This window comes from Ctenocephalides felis, unplaced genomic scaffold, assembly GCF_003426905.1.
Source record: "Ctenocephalides felis isolate EL2017-DRISC unplaced genomic scaffold, ASM342690v1 CF-g0.4_SCAFFOLD_01803, whole genome shotgun sequence".
Lineage (NCBI taxonomy): Eukaryota > Metazoa > Arthropoda > Insecta > Siphonaptera > Pulicidae > Ctenocephalides > Ctenocephalides felis.
In genome coordinates this window covers 218-19279 of record NW_020537957.1, presented here as the reverse complement: position 1 = coordinate 19279, position 19062 = coordinate 218, and the positions used below count along the sequence as shown (strand labels likewise).

At 28.8% G+C, this 19062-nt stretch overlaps 1 protein-coding gene across 1 annotated transcript; it reads right to left on the bottom strand.

Annotated features, from left to right (window-relative positions):
• Positions 1-6651: 6651 nt before the first annotated feature.
• Positions 6652-17630, bottom strand: LOC113374458 (serine protease HTRA2, mitochondrial-like). The gene is made up of 5 exons (XM_026614495.1): positions 16700-17630; positions 8631-8859; positions 8405-8572; positions 7958-8141; positions 6652-6814 (listed from the first exon to the last, which is right to left on the bottom strand). The coding sequence occupies exons 1-5, from the start codon at positions 17204-17206 to the stop codon at positions 6652-6654; spliced, it is 1251 nt and encodes a 416-aa protein (XP_026470280.1). The 5' UTR covers positions 17207-17630.
• Between the last annotated feature and the right edge of the window lie 1432 nt (positions 17631-19062).

Sequence of the window (19062 nt, the reverse complement as noted above, 5' to 3'; positions counted from 1 at the left end):
TTTTTTTATATTCCATGATTTTTATTTTGAAATATTTTTTTTAGAAAGCAAGCTCAACACATGCAAAATACGGTAAAAAAAGAAAAAATCAAAAACTATAAATATTTATTACCAATAATCGTTAATATATAACCCAAAACTCATTTATCCCGTTTAATGCATATAAAATGAATGGTGGTCCAGCCAGACCACTCCGATCGTTCGAAGGTAAATAAATATTCGACCGCGGAGGGTTAATATATATACACATATACACACACAGATACATCCATTTTTTCTAAGGTATGCCAAAATGTTCAGAAACCTTGAAACGTCAAGATATTTTTTTCAGCAACTAGTCCCCGGTTTGCTGGTTCGATTCCCGCTATAATCGCCGTAGCCCGATATCAGGTAGCTTGGATGTCAAATTTCCACTTGGCGTTATAGATCACAATATAATTCCAAGTGGAAAATCGTCCATCGTGCACATAGCTGCAACATCCAATCATATGTTAACTACTAGACGTAAGAGCTAATATCAAAAATATCCCACACATAAGAGAATGGTTAATCGATGGATTGCCTCTCATGAAATACATAAAAAAAGAAATACAAAAATAATTTCTATGAGCTAAACCGTACATTTATATAAGTATGATATTATATAATATAATCCAGTGATATATCTTACTTAGTTTATATAAAATCGAATGGCCATATCATTTTCAGTCTTTTATTGTCATGCGGTAGTAAAATGTCTGCAACTATTGGGTTTGGGTGGTTTATAATTTATTTCTGTGGATTAAGGCCCGCTCTTGTATTGTTGGCCGGACTGTTAACATTTTCAGGTTATTGTGTATTGTAAAGTTTGTCACGTACCACGGCGCGTTTAGAATTAATCTTAGATTTTTATTTTGCATTTTTTCTATTATTGCAATATTTAATTTTGAAGCAGTGCCCCATAACTCTACGCCATATATCCAAATTGGTTTCATTACACATTTATACAATAGTAATTGTTCTCTGCAGACAATTTAGTGTTTCGGTTTGTTAGCCAATATAATTCTTTGACCTTTTGTGAAATTTGATTCTTTTTTTATTAATATGATGTCCATGTTAATTTCGTATCTAGATGCATACCCATAGTACTTACCACATCTGATTTTGGAACTGGTTTGTTGTTTAGGTAGACTGTGGGGAATGCATTTATGACGTCAAGATATATAAAAGTTTTCATTTTCGATTTTTTGCGATTACTATAACTTGCCCTACGGGAAGTTTAGAAATTTCCTAATTGACAAGGGTGTATGCTTATCTTTTTTAGAAACAAATTTTTAAACTATGTAAATGACTATATTATATATTTTCGCAGGATATAGTCTAAATCCTTCGCATGAATTTATGCTATTATCTATTTTGTATAATTTTGAATGTATATGTAAAAATATTGGGAAAATAACATATTATCAAATATTTCTCTTTGTTTCAGAAATGCCGCCTACCTGCCCTTGTATTCTTATGCTGTTTATGTACTCCCTCTGTACTATGGCGCAACCTCTGACAGTCGAGCAAGTTGCCATTCTCTCCAAGGCGCTTGATTCTGAATTGCCGATTTCTAATGAATTCATTCAATTTATGATGATATAACTGAGGTCAGTGAAAAATTGACTTTTATTGTTATTACTTACCTTCATCTCTTTTGTCGGTTCGTGGTTAGAGCTTTGGAATTTTAATAGAGGTTCGACACTCAGTTAGGACCGATTGACGTTAGGCAGCAGTGACATCGGTTTTCACATGAAAATATAGATTTCAATACATTTATTATTAAAATTCTCGTATTACAGATGTTTTTTCATTGATGACAATGAGCCATGTCACCTGTAAAACCGTCGTAATTTATTAAATCAATAACATCATAGCAGACTACAGGACTTTTAAGTTCTGATGGCTGTTCAAATAATAATAAAGAAAGAAATATTTACCATCAAATATTGCATACTTCATTATGCAATCATGTGATTCACTCATTTCAATATACTATAATAGAACATAGAAAAAACCAACACATCGCCCATAGTCTAATAATGACACCCCTGATCACATTACTATTTAGTTCAAACCAAGAATTTTTTGAATGCTAAAACTAATTAAATGTCAATTATTTACTCTCCTTTTCAAACATTTAATTATGCCGTGCCATATATATATTTAAACAATATTGTTGATAATTTAATAAAAATCAATGGGCATCCAGTGCTTATTAAAAATTAGTACAAACAACCGCTCTGTGCGACAATAAAAAAAATAACTTTATATGCAGCATCGTATAATTGTTTAACATTAATTTAAACTAATTGTATCAATCACTCCAGAACGACAAAGAGGACTTGTTCATCAACAAGCACCGTTTACTAGAGCGCTTAAAAGAGCTATCTCGCGAACCTGCATATGAAGCTGAGCAACCTGCTGCAGTAGTGCCCGTTAGAGACAACACGCTGCATCGTGAAAGCCGGAGACAACAAGGGCCTTGTAAGATTTCTTTTATTGTTTTGTTTGTATGCTCACTAGAGTTACTATATCCGAAGTTGAATCGGCTAAAATATGATCTGTTCGAGGGAGAACGCCCCGTTCTCTTAAAAACCGAATTGCAAGTTTTTGCCCTTTTTCTCCGAATCTTTAACTTTTAAAAATTAACCAGTACGTCTCCCGACCAATAAAGTATTGGCAATTGGAACCGAATATTTCTCCAATCATTCAAAACGTTTGATCCGTGCTACTGAAAACAAGTTGTATGCCCAAATATATGCACACTGCCATGTATGCCAAAATTTTTAGAAACCTTTGAAGCGTTTAAATATGAACATATTTTTAAATTGAATGAAATTATCTTTGTTTTATGTAAAATTGAGCTTTTTCAAAAGCTTTGAATTGATTGAGCTTTTTTTTTATTATATAATAATTCGTACAACATAGGGGCTTGTGGTGAGAGGGTAAAATTTTATATTTATGAGTTATGAGTTATGTGTTTTTATACGCATGTTAAAAAAATACCTAACAGAGGAAACACTGAATAGAAGATACACCAAATACCTAATAGGAGATATACCTAACTGTTTTCTATTTTGACGGAGATAGGATGTGTAATGGTATATGAATGCATCTATTCCCAGTAAACACCGTGTGATATGAAGGGCGGTAGCAATCTGAAATTCACAAAAGTGCCTTCAGCGCTGTGACATCTATGTGGAATCCATGTGGATTCCAGATTGCTACCGCCGCTCGGTGTTTACTGGGTTTTCATACGTGGAAGATTGTATTCAATTCAATTAATTGTTAGATTAAATTAATTTAAAACTGCCTCGGGCGAATATTACAAATAGCAATCGATTCTTGCTTCAATCTTCAAAATATTGATAGTACGTCAGCATGACCTTTTCTTGAACAGTAATCAGTAATCAAAACTACAATCTTCAAAATATTGATAGTACTTCAGCATGACCTTTTCTTGAACAGTAATCAAAACTACAATTAAGGCCTGTTCATACGACACTTGTTTTCTGGACTGGACAGCATGCTTGATTTTGTCGCGTTAGATTTTATGATATTGTTTTCAAGCCATTCAAATCACACGATGCGAGAAAGCTGTTTGCTTTGATAAACCACATGTCAAAATACTGCTTCTCTCTTGGTTCGAACGAACGAATCCATGACGGCGGGGAGTGTGGCAGAGATCGATCCTGAGACCGTCACTGTTTAACGTCTACATCCACGACATCCCCACTGACGCCGACACAACGTTACTGACATTTGCTGACTACACTGCCATATACAGATCATCACGATCATCTACGCTGCTGACTACAAATATCTTAAGACACACATAGACAAGCTAACCGAATATACTGATGAATGGCAGATCAGAGTCAATCCGCAAAAGGAAGCAATTTTATTCACAAAGAGCCTTAGGTCCATTACACTGACTGACTTGAACAAACTAAAAGTAATGACCACAAAGTTGAGTGGTCCAAGGATGTCAAATACCTTGGTGTGACCTTGGACCATAGACTCAGCTTCACAATACATATTAACACAGCAGTTTCCAACCTTTTCTTCCTTGCGCCCCTCTTTCGAATGATAAATTTATTGCGCCCCCCTCCCATTCTTATTTTTCTAACAATTTAATTTAAATATACTTAATATAACTGAAATTATGCCAAATAATACACAGTATTATAAAAAATATACATACAAACATAACTATTTATTATAAAAATTTTCTGTTTCACATAAGTAAGATCTCACAAATGGTAATAAAATTTCTAAAGCATTATTTGCTAAAGTAGGAAAATCGTCCTTTACTGGTAACCAAAACTTAAGAATATATTTTCGTCCTGAAATATCTGCGTCAATGTGCTATCACTATCTACTTAGATAAATCAATTATCATTTTCTGCTCTGCTGTTGAATGACTAAAATTATCATGTTTCTCAATGACAAATGGATTTCTAATCCATTCGTATTTGGACGTAATAGATAAAGTAGTAATGCGAAAATTAGTTTCGTAGACTAGTCATATGACTGATATAATAATAAGATCTTTACTTACTTCTTTCATCAGTTAAAGTTATAAAGTTATTTGATACTAGCTATACACAGTTCTAATTTTTTCCATTAAAGCCGTAATTTTGTCTTTCTTAACAAAAGTACGAATTGAGATCCTTGCATTGATTTAATTAAAATCGCTAAGTCTTCAAAAAATATCAACTAAATACGCAAATTTTGCGAGAAACTTTGTGTCCTAAAACAAGATTGCTCCGTCTCTTTTGTTATCAGCAAGAAATATAGCAATTTCTTTTTGAGTTCAAACACTCTAGAAGTACTTTAAGTATTTTGATGATTGTTTTTGGCACTTACTCAGCATTTAAAAATAATATTTTTGAAACAGCTTCGCACCCCCCCTGAAACGGTATGGCGCCCCCCCAGGGGGGCGCGCCCCACAGGTTGGAAATCACTGTAATTAACATGAAAATTGGACAGGCTTACGGGATGATAAATCTACTGAGACCTCTCTTGAACCCATAACAGCCGTCTAAGCGTGAAGAACAAGCGGACACTCCAATAATTTAGCTCAGTCATAACGATGGTTCTTTTTAAAAAGGTGCATTGAGTACGGTTGTGGCATGTATTTTTTGTACTTTTCTGGTGAAGTTAGAGAAGGGGAAAAATTTTCTTAACTAAGACAAAATACGAAAGAGAAAGTGAAAGAAAAATTCAATATAAGATAAAAAAATGTTTAAAAAATTATGTTTTGTTATACAAGTAATTATGTTAATAATATAATAGTAAGGAGATTAAATTAATTTTCCTATAATAATCATTATTGAAAAGATTTTCGCTACAAAATAAAGTCGCTTTTGTCTGTAGAAACTAAAAAAATGATAAAATATTCACTAAACATTAATAATCTTTTTTTAATTAATATTGCATACTGCTGCATTAAATTAATACAAAACTAACATTTTATTATTATTTATAGATATGACTCTATGTCACTTCAAAATTTGTAACATGGGAAAGAAACGGTCGCAACACTATCCCCAGTAAGTCAATAAAATTTACAGTTTATTCAAAAAACTTCTATGTAAAAATTTGAATTTAAATAAATTAATGTTGCAGTCAATACCGTATTTCAGTTGATCATGAAAGTGTTTTCCTTTTCAGTTAAGTCTGGGAATTCAAACACACTCGACTAGGAATTAAGTATCAAAAAAAGTGATTTAAAATTAATGTATTAGTATTTTAATGTGATCCTTGTTTATGTTATGAAGTATTTTTACAAATGATTATGTATAATTTATTTTTAATTTTTACTGTACTGAAATTTTATGCAATAGATTGTTAGATTGAAATATTAATATTGTTTGCTAAAAGTTTCTGTAGATTTCTTAATATAATAGTTTGTATATACCCTGTACAGAATGTGCATTTGTGGATAAGGCAGATAGGTTTGAAGTCTTTAGACTAATGGAATTACTTGAATAAAGTATACTTGTGTATTACAAAGTTACTTGTGTTAATATACTAATTTTAAAACTTAGTTCATTATTGGATGCAAATTATTTTATAATACAAGTATATAGTTGTTTTAAAGTATGACTTATTTTTTGTAAAATTAATTTATTGTATTAAATATATGAATCAATAAAATCGTGCATTTTGCAATACAACTACATATTTGAAATCCATGAAAAATTGAATTTGTATTAGAGTTTTTGGATAAGGATTAGACTAATTATCCTATCAATTTTATAAATTATTAGTAAAACTAAAATCTCGATCCATAACTTACTTGAACCAAAAAATATACCAGACAAATTGTCAACTATATTGAAGAATTGGTATAATGATTGAATAAATATTGAAGTACATTACATTTTATATGGTTTGAAATACAAGAAGCTTGATATATATTCCAGGTTGAACTGAAATCAACCAATAAAACATATATTATACTATAGTTCAAAATAAAAATATTAAAACACTTGAAAAATATAAATAAATAAATTTATTTAAAAAATTTATATTAGAACTAATACACAACAATCTATTTATTTTAAACGGCGATTATTTGAAATACATTACTATTTTAGAATCACAGCTATTTAAAAAAACTCACGTTTCTTCAGGCCTTATAATTACTGTAATTCTTTGCATAGCTCTCACAACTGTCATTTCTAAAATTTGATGTGCGGCTAAGGCAGAATAAATATCTGATGCAGTTCTTACAGGTGTTTTATTAATGTGAGTTACAATATCCCCTGGATGTAAGCCACCACTATTGAGAAACAATAAAACAAGTAAATATAGAGAAATTATAATATAAAAAATTTAAATATTAATCAATTAATATAAAATGCTGGTAAAATATGATTGAATTATACCAAATAAAAAAGTTGCCAAACTGATAGCAGAAAATTATTAGAAAAAAGTGTTAAAGAATTCAATTTAAAAACATGTGTCCACATGTATTAATAATGTCATCAAAATTTTATATAATGAAAGTATTTAAGAGCATGAATTTTATGTGAGTTTTAAGAATACTGAATAAAGATAAATAAAAAATAAATAAAAACAGATAAATCAAATTATATTAAAAGAACATTGTTCATAGTGACAATAAGCCTATAAAGAAGATTCTGTAAAGATTTCAATTAAATCATCAAAATGGATATCGTATCAAAAAAAAAAAACAGATATATCAATAATAATATTTTGATTCAAAAACTTATTATTTTGAGTTTCTGAATCTAAACATTAAGTTCACAAATACAATGATTTGACAACTTCCATTCCAAAAGAAGTAGAAGCGGTATAAATAATACAAATAAATAATAATTAAAATTTTGAAAAATCATCTAACGTATTCTTGAAATTACCTAATCAAATTTTTGATTTCTTAAAACTACTAGACCATAATACCCCCCATAAAGTATACTGAATAATTTTAGTTATCATAGTTTGTGAAGCTTCAATTTATGTATGGCAGATAGGGTACATAGTCAGTACAGTGTAGAATAAAATCAGCCTCGCCCTAGTATTTAAATGATTTATAGGTGTTTTGATTAAAGTATACTATTTAAAAACAACCACACTGGTAAAAAAATACGAAACGCATAAATATATTTCCCTTTTGTGCACTAATAAAAAATAATTTAAGATATTTTATTATAAACAATATCGTTGAAACTAATAAAAATAAAACCTCATCATTATTTAGTTTTTGAAAAAGTTTACTGTTTTTCCAGAAAGCACGTTTCAAAAGACTTCCACATGTATTCAACGATATTTTGAAGAAATGAAGAAATGATGAGATAGAATGTACAAAATTGGTATAATTAAGCACGGCAAAGTGCCCAGCCCTTGTTGAATATAAAAAATTGGATTATATTTACTGATAATAATAATAATTAATATTTACGAATGTGCTGGTGATCCTATAATAACTTTCCAAACTAGAACACCATGATGTACATCGGTAGGTACAGGATGATTTCTTTGTATCAGTTCTTGTAAAATATCAGGGCTCAAAGTCAGCATTGTGATACCCATGTAACGATTTCTAATTGCCGAACTAACTGTAGGATGTTTACTTCTCTCCTCACCTGCAAAAAATATTCCCCATACATGTGAGATATTCATATTTTAACACATACAAAACATAAATAAAATATATAAAAGTTGAAACAAAGAGTTATGTAGTCTCACTACAGGATTAGCAACATATGTATCATTAATATATAATATAAATAAATAAAAAATATATATATATATATATATATATATACATATAATTTATATATAAAATATATATGAAGTAAGTTTTCAACATAACATTTCAAGAACAGGATAATCATTATAATATTACTTTTTTTAAGAAAATCTTTTGCATAATCTATTGGTATTGCAAAACTTATTCCAGCTGTAACTTTCATAGCATTTATGCCAATGGCTTCTCCATCCAAATTCACCAAAGGTCCACCGGAATTCCCAAATGTGATAGCTGCATCAGTCTGTATATATGTCATATCCTTTCCTAAAAAAAGATATATATATATACTAATACTACAATGGCTTTTATTTATAATTTGTACCTCTTAAGCCAAGTTCCTGAGATGGTCTATGTGTTGTACTGACAACTCCTGAGGTCACAGTGTTACTTAAGGATAATGGACTGCCCATGGCAACCACAAATTCACCTGATCTCAATTCTGAAGAAGAACCTAGTTTCATCACTGGCAAATTTTTAACTGGAATGCGTACAGTTGCTAAATCAGACCTCATATCTACATCTTCAACTGTCCCGGTGTATGTAGTACCATCCTATAAAAAAGTAAAGTACAATGTGTAAAATATTTTTAAACATATTACTTCCTTATATTTTTTCATTATTTAGTTTAAATTTGAAACCAAAAAAAATGTTTAGTTAATATTGTTTATTTTCAATATGTAATTAACAAAAACATTTTTTTTATTGTTTTTCCTTGTGTGGTATGTATCAATTTTTTACTTGTCATCTTTTCTTTTAATCTATAATATATTTTAATTATAAAATTTAATTTATTTTTAAAACTTTATAAAAATTCTTTTAGATACTGAATAACAAAAATTGCTGAATGATGACACACAATCCGTGTCAAAACGTATAATATAAATAAATATTTTATTATTATCTTTTTTTTATTTTGACCATTGGCTGAAAACCAATATACAAGATATGTCTCAATATCGCACAAAAAAAATCTAAAATAATTGTAATATATATCTATATAGATATATATATATATATATATATATATATATATTGAATGGTAGAGTCTTGGATTTGTGTATATTTTGTAGAGTTTCAAACAAGAATCCAAAAATAATACAAAATAAAAAACAAGAAAAGTTTTTAATAAACAATTTCTTTATTTAATTATTTGTTTACTGTCAACGTTTCGGAACTAGGTACGTTCCATCTCCTCCAGGTCATCTGTCAAGAAACATGATCTTGATGAGATTTAAGCAAACAATATGTTTAGGAATAGAAAATAGATTTTTCTTAATAATAAATTAATTGTAACAAATAATAATGTACAGAAATATGATAATATGATCAAATGAAAATGATAAAAATAAATGAGTGGATTATCAGAACAGGAATATTAAAATGATAGAAATTTTTTGAAGTTATGGAAAAATTTTTTTCATTAATCCTTTCTTTTAAAAATTTTTTTCCATAACTTTCAAAAATTTCTATCATTTTAATATCCTGTTCTGATAATCCACTCTTTATTTTTATCATTTTCATTTTGATCATATTATCATATTTCTGTACATTATTATTTGTTACAATTAATTTATTATTTAAGAAAAACTATTTTCTATTCCTAAACATATTGTTTGCTTAAATCTCATCAAGATCATGTTTCTTGACAGATGACCTGGAGATTGGAACGTACCTAGTTCCGAAACGTTGACAGTAAACAAATAATTAAATAAAGAAATTGTTTATTAAAAACTTTTCTTGTTTTTTTATTTTGTATTATTTTTGGATTCTTGTTCGAAACTCTACAAATATATATATATATATTATATATATATATATATATTATATATATATATATATGATTATATGTAAATATATAACGGCACTAGTGTTATCATATTTATCATTTAGTATAAATAGTTAGTATTTGTGTATTTTCAATAAAAAGGAAAAGTGTTATATTATAATTTTGGCAGTGATACGGGGAGAAACAATAGAGAGATCCCAACTGACAATTGCACTATTTTGTTTCCTCCTCCGTGCTGTCACTATGATGAGCATATCTGTCAGTAGAAATGCGATGCGTGTTGACAGCCGCTACATATATATATATATCTATATATATATATATATATATATATTATATATATATATATTATATATAGTGAATGGTAGAGTCTTGGATTTGTGTATATTTTTTGTAGAGTTTCGAACAAGAATCCAAAATAATACCAAATAAAAAAACAAGAAAAGTTTTTAATAAACAATTTCTTTATTTTAATTATTTGTTTACTGTCAACGTTTCGGACTAGGTACGTTCCATCTTCAGGACATCTGTCAAGAAACATGATCTTGATAAGATTTAAGCAAACAATATGTTTAAGAATATTCAAAAAATAGATTTTTCTTAAATAATAAATTAATTGTAACAAATAATAATGTACAGAAATATGATAATATGATCAAAATGAAAATGATAAAAATAATGAGTGGATTATTAGAACAGGATATTAAAAATGATAGAAATTTTTTGAAAGTTATGGAAAAATTTTTTAAGAAAGGATTAATGATAAAATTGAATTAATTACCTGTATGTTTTGATATACGTTAGCACTTTTTCACTAAACAAGAATTTTTGACAAAAATGAATTTGTGAGTTATTTTTCCGCCGAATAGTTAACTTTTGTAAATCAAAATTACTAAAGTGTTGTCTTTTTAAAATTATTATTTGAAAACAATAATATTGTATTCGAAGTTATACTATTGGCTTTTGGAAGCGAACTAAACTGTATTTGATGATTCATATGTACACGGTGTAAACACTTGAAACGAGAACTGTGAGATTGTATGTGTGTGTTTTTTTTTTCTCATGTTAGGGTGTAAATACTTAAATTATTGAACTTAAAATGAAGTCGATATTAATTGTTTGTCAAAAAGTGTAAAAAATTTAAATATGAATCATGTAATAGGTTGTGATCTGATCTAATGTTGACACTGTTAGAAACATTCAAGAGAATAAGACAACTCTCCGCGAATAATCTCCTAAAAATGCAACTTTCATGATATAAAATCTTTGGAGTGAAATTAAATGAATGGGCGTTTTCTATAGAGTGTTGTACTAGGGTACTTTTGAAATTTTTTTGTTTATGGTGGACCACACTTAGTTCATGTTGTCTCATTCTCTTGTGTACATATTGCGAGGTTTGTCCAATATATTGAAAAGCACAGTCATTACAAGAAAGTAGTATGTAGTAGTAGTAGTATATTCTGTTTTCTTGTAATGACTGTGCTTTTCAATATATTGGACAAACCTCGCAATATGTACACAAGAGAATGAGACAACATGAACTAAGTGTGGTCCACCATAAACAAAAAAATTTCAAAAGTACCCTAGTACAACACTCTATAGAAAACGCCCATTCATTTAATTTCACTCCAAAGATTTTATATCATGAAAGTTGCATTTTTAGGAGATTATTCGCGGAGAGTTTTGTCTTATTCTCTTGAATGTTTCTAACAGTGTCAACATTAGATCAGATCACACCTATTACATGATTCATATTTAAATTTTTTACACTTTTTGACAAACAATTAATATCGACTTCATTTTAAGTTCAATAATTTAAGTATTTACACCCTAACATGAGAAAAAAACCACACATACAATCTCACAGTTCTCGTACAATCTCACAGTTCTCGTTTCAAGTGTTTACACGTGTTACATATGAATCATCAAATACAGTTTAGTTCGCTTCCAAAAGCCAATAGTATAACTTCGAATACAATATTATTTGTTTTCAAATAATAATTTTAAAAAGACAACACTTTTAGTAATTTTGATTTACAAAGTTAACTATTCGGCGGAAAAATAACTCACAAATTCATTTTGTCAAAAATTCTTGTTTAGTGAAAAAGTGCTAACGTATATTCAAACATACAGGTAATTAATTCAATTTATCATTAATCCTTTCTTAAAAATTTTTCCATAACTTTCAAAAATTTCTATCATTTTTAATATCCTGTTCTAATAATCCACTCATTTATTTTTATCATTTTCATTTTGATCATATTATCATATTTCTGTACATTATTATTTGTTACAATTAATTTATTATTTAAGAAAAATCTATTTTCTTAATATTCTTAAACATATTGTTTGCTTAAATCTTATCAAGATCATGTTTCTTGACAGATGTCCTGAAGATGGAACGTACCTAGTTCCGAAACGTTGACAGTAAACAAATAATTAAATAAAGAAATTGTTTATTAAAAACTTTTCTTGTTTTTTTATTTTGTATTATTTTTGGATTCTTGTTCGAAACTCTACAAAAAATATATATATATATATATAATATATATATATATATATATATATATAATATAATATCCATATACATACATTCTTGAATGAGAGGCATATGAACATGAAACATATTACAAATTATACGTTTCACATTAGATAAGGTGAAGTTATAAGTTTGATTCTAATTTATGTGTTTTTTTTCTATATGTTATATCATATGGATAAAAATAAAAAAATCAACATGAATGATAACACAGGTCCACAAAATAAAAAAGTAGTCTGTATTGGGTCTGCAATATATGTTTTCCAATATACTTTTTAATGCTAAACACGAATCTAATGTCCCCAAATTCGGGTTCAAACTGCCAAAAAAAAAGAAAAATAAAAAATAACAGCAAAATCTAGTAATTCTATTGCACGATGATTAAGATCTTATAATTTCTGTCATTTCCTAAGCCCTTTCACCTTAAATGACCTGTGTAACGCTTTCTCCGATGCTTTTTCAACTTTCGAGTTACTGTTTGTAGAATCCAGCAGCATTTAGATTTGTGTAAAAAAGTACATAGAAAAACATATGTCGCATATCCAATACAGACAACTTTTTTTATTTTTTGGACCTGTGTAATTAAGCAATAATAAGAATATATATCAAATATAAAAATTTGATTAAATGCAAACATGAAATGCAAGTCTTCTTTGGTAAAAAATATAATGTAAATTTGCTAACTTGCATGTGAATTGATAATGATTAATTATTACTAATAAATTTGGAACAGAATCATAATTATTATAGATCACTAATTAAAATAACTAGTTCATTATCTGTCTATTTATGAATGCCATATTGTGACACTTGATTCATAAAACGAGAATAATACCTATCTGGTCATAAGGAATAGAGCTTGGCGGTTGCCCATAATTGTAACACTTTATTTAAGAAACCATAATTCCTAACTGGTCATACAGAATAGATCTTTGGGGATGCTCTAGCAAATCTAATGTGGTATTGGCATGGAGGATCCAGTCAAAATTATTTAGAATGATGACAGATGCACTCTCATGATGATCTGAAGGTGCTGTATATTAAAGGCTTTATGAGAGCAAGATCTACTTATCATCATCACAAATTAGAAAATCACACCAATTCACTCATTGCTCCGCTGCTCCTTAGACAAGAAGTAAGAAGATTTAAAAAAGTATGGCTAATTAACTTGATCCAGTAAAACTGTATCTAATAGTAAATACTCATTAGGTTACTATCTAAAATTATATTCTAGTCAATCAAAATAACTCATAAAAAGTAACTAATGTTCTGAATGTTATTAATAAAAGTGTGGGTGACAAATAATTAGATGGCTAGTCATAAATTATTAATAAGAAGATCACACGGTTTATTGAGAAATAAAATATATTAGGTGCGCAACTCAATTCTCGATGTTTGTCAGTAAGTGGCTCTAGCAGTAAGGGTTGGTCGATTTTGAAAAATCCAAAACGTCTTGAACCAAGCTTAGACATATGGTAAACAAACTGTTGCGACATATAAGTGATTTCGTTTTTGCATTATATACTTCTGGTTAAGTGAATATGTCTAATTTTATGCCAAACAATCGTCATTTGCGTCATTTGCGATTTTCTTCTTCCATTTGAAAAAACCGCAGCTCTGACAATGAGCGAAACAACATGCCGAGAAGAGAAGGAGTTCTCCATCACATCGTGGCAGGTGATAAAAAGTTATCAATTGCAGCAATCCAAAAAGGAAAAAATCTCGGTTTGACCGAATATTCACTGCGAAAGTTATGCTCTGCATATGGTGGAACCAGGTTGGTGTTATTTATTATGAGCTGTTAAAACCAAGCGAAACCATCACTGGAGAACTGTATCGAACTCAATTGATGCAATTTAGCAAAAAGTCACAATACAGGTAGAGTGATTTTACTACATGACAACGCTCGGCCTCACTTTTCTAAGCCTGTTAAAACCTGCTTGGGAACGCTCAAATGAAAAGTCTTACCCCACTTGCTATATTTCCCAGATATTGCACTGTCCAATTTTTACTTGTTCCGTTCGATGGCACATGGCCTGGCTGATCAGCAGTTCAACTCATATGAAGACGTCAGAAAATGACTTGATTTGTGGATAGCGTCAAAAGATGAACACTTCTGGCACCAAGGTATGCAAGCTCTGCCAGAAAGATGGGCAAAAGATGTGTCTAGTCTTGTGCAATACTTTGAATGAATCAGATGTAAAAGTTTTTATACAATAAAGTTACATTTTCATCTAAAAACAATGAGAGCTTAGTTGCGCACCTAATATGTTTGATAATCTAAAAGATTATTAATATTCTTATATATAAAAATGGAGCTCTCTTTCAAATGTCTAAGTAAAATTGGAAAACGGCTGAATCGATTTGGCCAGTCTTAGTCTTGAAAAATTCGTGCTAATCAGTAGGTTGTCGGAAAGGTGAGATATTATTTCAAAATCGCGTAGAAACTTTACACTTTTAATTTGAAAATTTTTGTTGAAGCGTAAATTAAATAAAACAATGGACGGTGGCTAACACGTGAAATGTCAAACGTTTTGACAGATGATGTTCAATTAAGTTTAATAGAATGTTTTACGCGAATATTATTTAATTATGATTAAATAGTAAGTAGTTTTGTTCGTAGTTACATTTATACACAAAAACGTTATTAAACGGATCGCAAGTATTACTAGAGACTCATGTATTATATAGAGACTCAAAATATCAACTTTTTAAAATTTAATATGAAAATGCATTTTTTGGCATATTTTTCTCAAACACGGTGCTCTGAAAGATCTCATCTGTATAATTATATACTCATTGGCATTTATAAAACATTTTCTAGGTTATATTATTTTTTATTTACGTGTGTTAAAATCAGAACCTAAATTTGGTATCGATCAAAGGGACATTTTGACGAATGACATTTTCCCAGTTATAATTTTCCAGAATTTATCGAAGAATAGATAGTAATATATAAAGGTCCGGGGTTAAAAAGTTCCACCACAGATGTGTCAAAAATCAGTGAAGCTAAGCATTGTTTAATAGCAATATTAGAAAGTAGAGGAAAAAAGTTGTAAAACCAGCTATAACTTTGATTCTCATGACTTTGCTATCGGGAATAAATGGTAATCTTTGAAAATCCATAATAAAAGTATTTGCTTCTGTTGGTAGTTAATAATATAATTATTTTGTAAAATACCTTTAATATTATAATAAGGCTTTGAACCTTTTTGCCACCTGCCTGTTTCAAGTTACCCTGCCAATAGGGTAGAAAGGTCTAGATAACAAATTTTTGAAAGAGATCAAAAAGGCACATTTCTACAATGATGAAGTAGAAGGCAGTTTACTGAACGTAGTCAGATAATTGTTCGTTTGATATGTGTTATTTGTTGTGATATAATTGTTATGGTTTTCACATTATAGTTTATATTTGCTCAAAGTCAAATTGGACCTTTGTGCCTCGCCCTGCTCTACATATATATTTTTTATTAAATTTACTTTAATTCATCGAATGTTACTTGAAACTTTTCAAAAAGCAGGTCAAAAAAGAAATACTTAATTTTTTGCCATCTCTCCTTGCAAAAAATTGAAAATTTTGTATAAGCTCAGTAGTATTATTTACAATTATACACAAAATCTCGAATCGAAAAAGAATGTTAAAAACTTGAAACGTAATCAATAAGTCGAAAGACCAAAAAAGACTTGGATGGATTATACTATGTTTTCTATAGAAGGTGTATAAATCTTCCACTTTGATTGTATTGAAAAAATATAGACAAACTAAATGGAGTTTATTGGTTGTATAATACTTCATTGTATATAGCATTCAAACAACACATCCTTATACACTTAAAGTATTAATATTTTTGATTCTCTAGAAATTGTTTAGAATATACCTTACTTAGCAAAACAACGTTTGCCGGGTCAGCTAGTAAAAAATATAAATAGCAATATTAAACTGACAAAAAGTAATAAAAAAATATTGTAACATTGACACTATAACAAATTGCATTTTGCATAATTTTTTAGAATAATATATAAAAAACATTATATATTTACCAAAGGATAAACATTAAATATTTACCAGTAAACGAACTTGAACTTGGCTGTTTGGTTTGTTAATTACAACATGGGCATTTGTTAGAATAAGTCCATCCTGTCTTACTATAAACCCTGATCCATTCGAAGCTGTAGCTGGTTGCCCAGTAAAGAAATCTAATCTTCTACTGTCTTTAATTTCAATATAAACAACTGAAGGAGCTGATACTTCTACCACATCAGCAATGAAATTGTATTGGCCTCGTCTTCCTTTCAAATCTTTAGAAAATATACTTGCAGCTTTGACAGAAGGGAAAACGGAAAAATCCTTTTTAAACAAACACAATCCAAAACACCCAACTGCCAGAAGGCACATGTTGGTAAATAATCTTGTACTATCCGTTTTATCATGATCTGCACCATGGCACAAATGAAAAGATAGATATTTCTGTTTGTTTAGTACGCTGCAGAAAACTTTTGGTGTTCCATAACATTGCTTGAAAATCACTCTCGACAATCCCATTGTGGGATTAAATAGTTTGACGTTTATCATTGGATAACCTATAATTCCACTCGCCTGTCAAAAATTGAATTCGCATAAAATTCTTTTGCTAGGGATTGCATTTTTGATCACATATCGCATAGTGATCTGTCAAAGTATATAAAACCAATTACAACTTCAAAGTGGAAAAATATTTGTCAATTATTAAAAAAAATGACTTTGTTGGTCTAAATGCACTAGATAGATTTTGAACCATTTCGAACTAATGTCAAATGATATTTATAAATTTCAATAGCTAGACGTCAAATATACACGGTTTATGCAAACTTATGTGGTAATATACGACCGTAATGCAGTTGTTCGACCTAAGACGAAATGGATTATTTGGGTGAAATTATAGCGATCGGCGTAGATGCTGCAATCTTAATCTTGTGCTTGAGACAATACTATCGACAGAAAAATACCATTGACAGTATACAGGTAATATATTATATATATATATATATATATATATATATATATATTCAATAGATAAGTCCTGGATTTTTTCAATATATTGATTGTTTCTTTTCCGAACAGTAAATCCAATAATAAAAAAACAATTTGTTTTTTGAAGATGTTTAATACGACGTTTCGGACTAGGTACGTTCCATCATCAGGTTTATTCTGTCAAATACAATGTTTTTTAAAATACTGATTAACATTAATTAACAATGGTCAATACAGATTAATTAGAAAAAAATTTTGTTATAAAGGAATGGATTATGTACCGGATAGATAGTAATAAGACTTAACTAAAAAAGGTTTTATATAAAATTGAGAAGCAAAATTATTTACCTGTAATAATTTATATATCCATATCACTAATATTTTTTGTTAAAAACACTCGATTTTTTTGGAAGATATTTGTAGATGTTACGACTACACAAGACTTAAACACACTGATATGGATTTCTGTCTGCCAGATGTAAAGGACAAAGCACGGAACTCTTGGCAAAAATGATTTTTTATGGCTCTTGTTTGGTAATTTACGAAAAAAGGAAAAATATTGCTTAGTAAATGTGAGAAATATTATGTATATATATATATATATATATATATATATATATATATACATACATACTGAACATGTATATGCACACCTACATACTCATACATACATATGCACATATCTATATATTAATGTATCCACAATTATACACATGAACACATATGCAAGGTATGTGTATAGTGTATACCAAAAACATACATATAAGCATATATATGGATGTACAATATTATAAACATATAACATGTATATATTACACATATTCAAAAACTAATAGGATTAATTATTTAATCAGGTTTAAAAAATTTAAATATACTCATATTAAAATTTTTAAACCTGATTAAAAATAATTAATCCTAATAGTTTTTGAATATGTGTATAGATATACATGTATATTGTTATAATATAGTACATCCATATATGCTTATATGTATGTTTTTGGGTATACACTATACACATACACTTGCATATGTGTTCATGTGTATAATTGTGGATACATTAATATATAGATATGTGCATATGTATGTATGAGTATGTAGGTGTGCATAACATGTTCATGTATGTATGTATATATATATATATATATTCTATATATATATATATAAAATAATATTTCTCAACACTTTACTAAAGCAATATTTTTCCTTTTTCGTGTAAAATTACCAAACAAGAGCCATAATAAAAATCATTTTTGCCAAGAGTTCCGTGCTTGTCTTTACATCTGGCAGACAGAAATCCATATCAGTGTGTTTAAGTCTTGTGTAGTCGTAACATCTACAAATATCTTCCAAAAAAATCGAGTGTTTTAACAAAAATATTAGTGATAGGGATATATAAATTATTACGTAATAATTTTTGC

Bases quoted from the DNA above. Each gene is read 5' to 3' on its own strand.
- LOC113374458 (XM_026614495.1), bottom strand. From the start codon at position 17,206: ATGATAAACGTCAAACTATTTAATCCCACAATGGGATTGTCGAGAGTG. The intron at 8,142-8,404 runs GTAATATTATAA...TATTTTTTGCAG, and splicing joins AAAAGATTTTCTTAAAAAAA to GTGAGGAGAGAAGTAAACAT. The intron at 6,815-7,957 runs GTAAATATTAAT...GTTTCTCAATAG, and splicing joins ATAGGATCACCAGCACATTC to TGGTGGCTTACATCCAGGGG.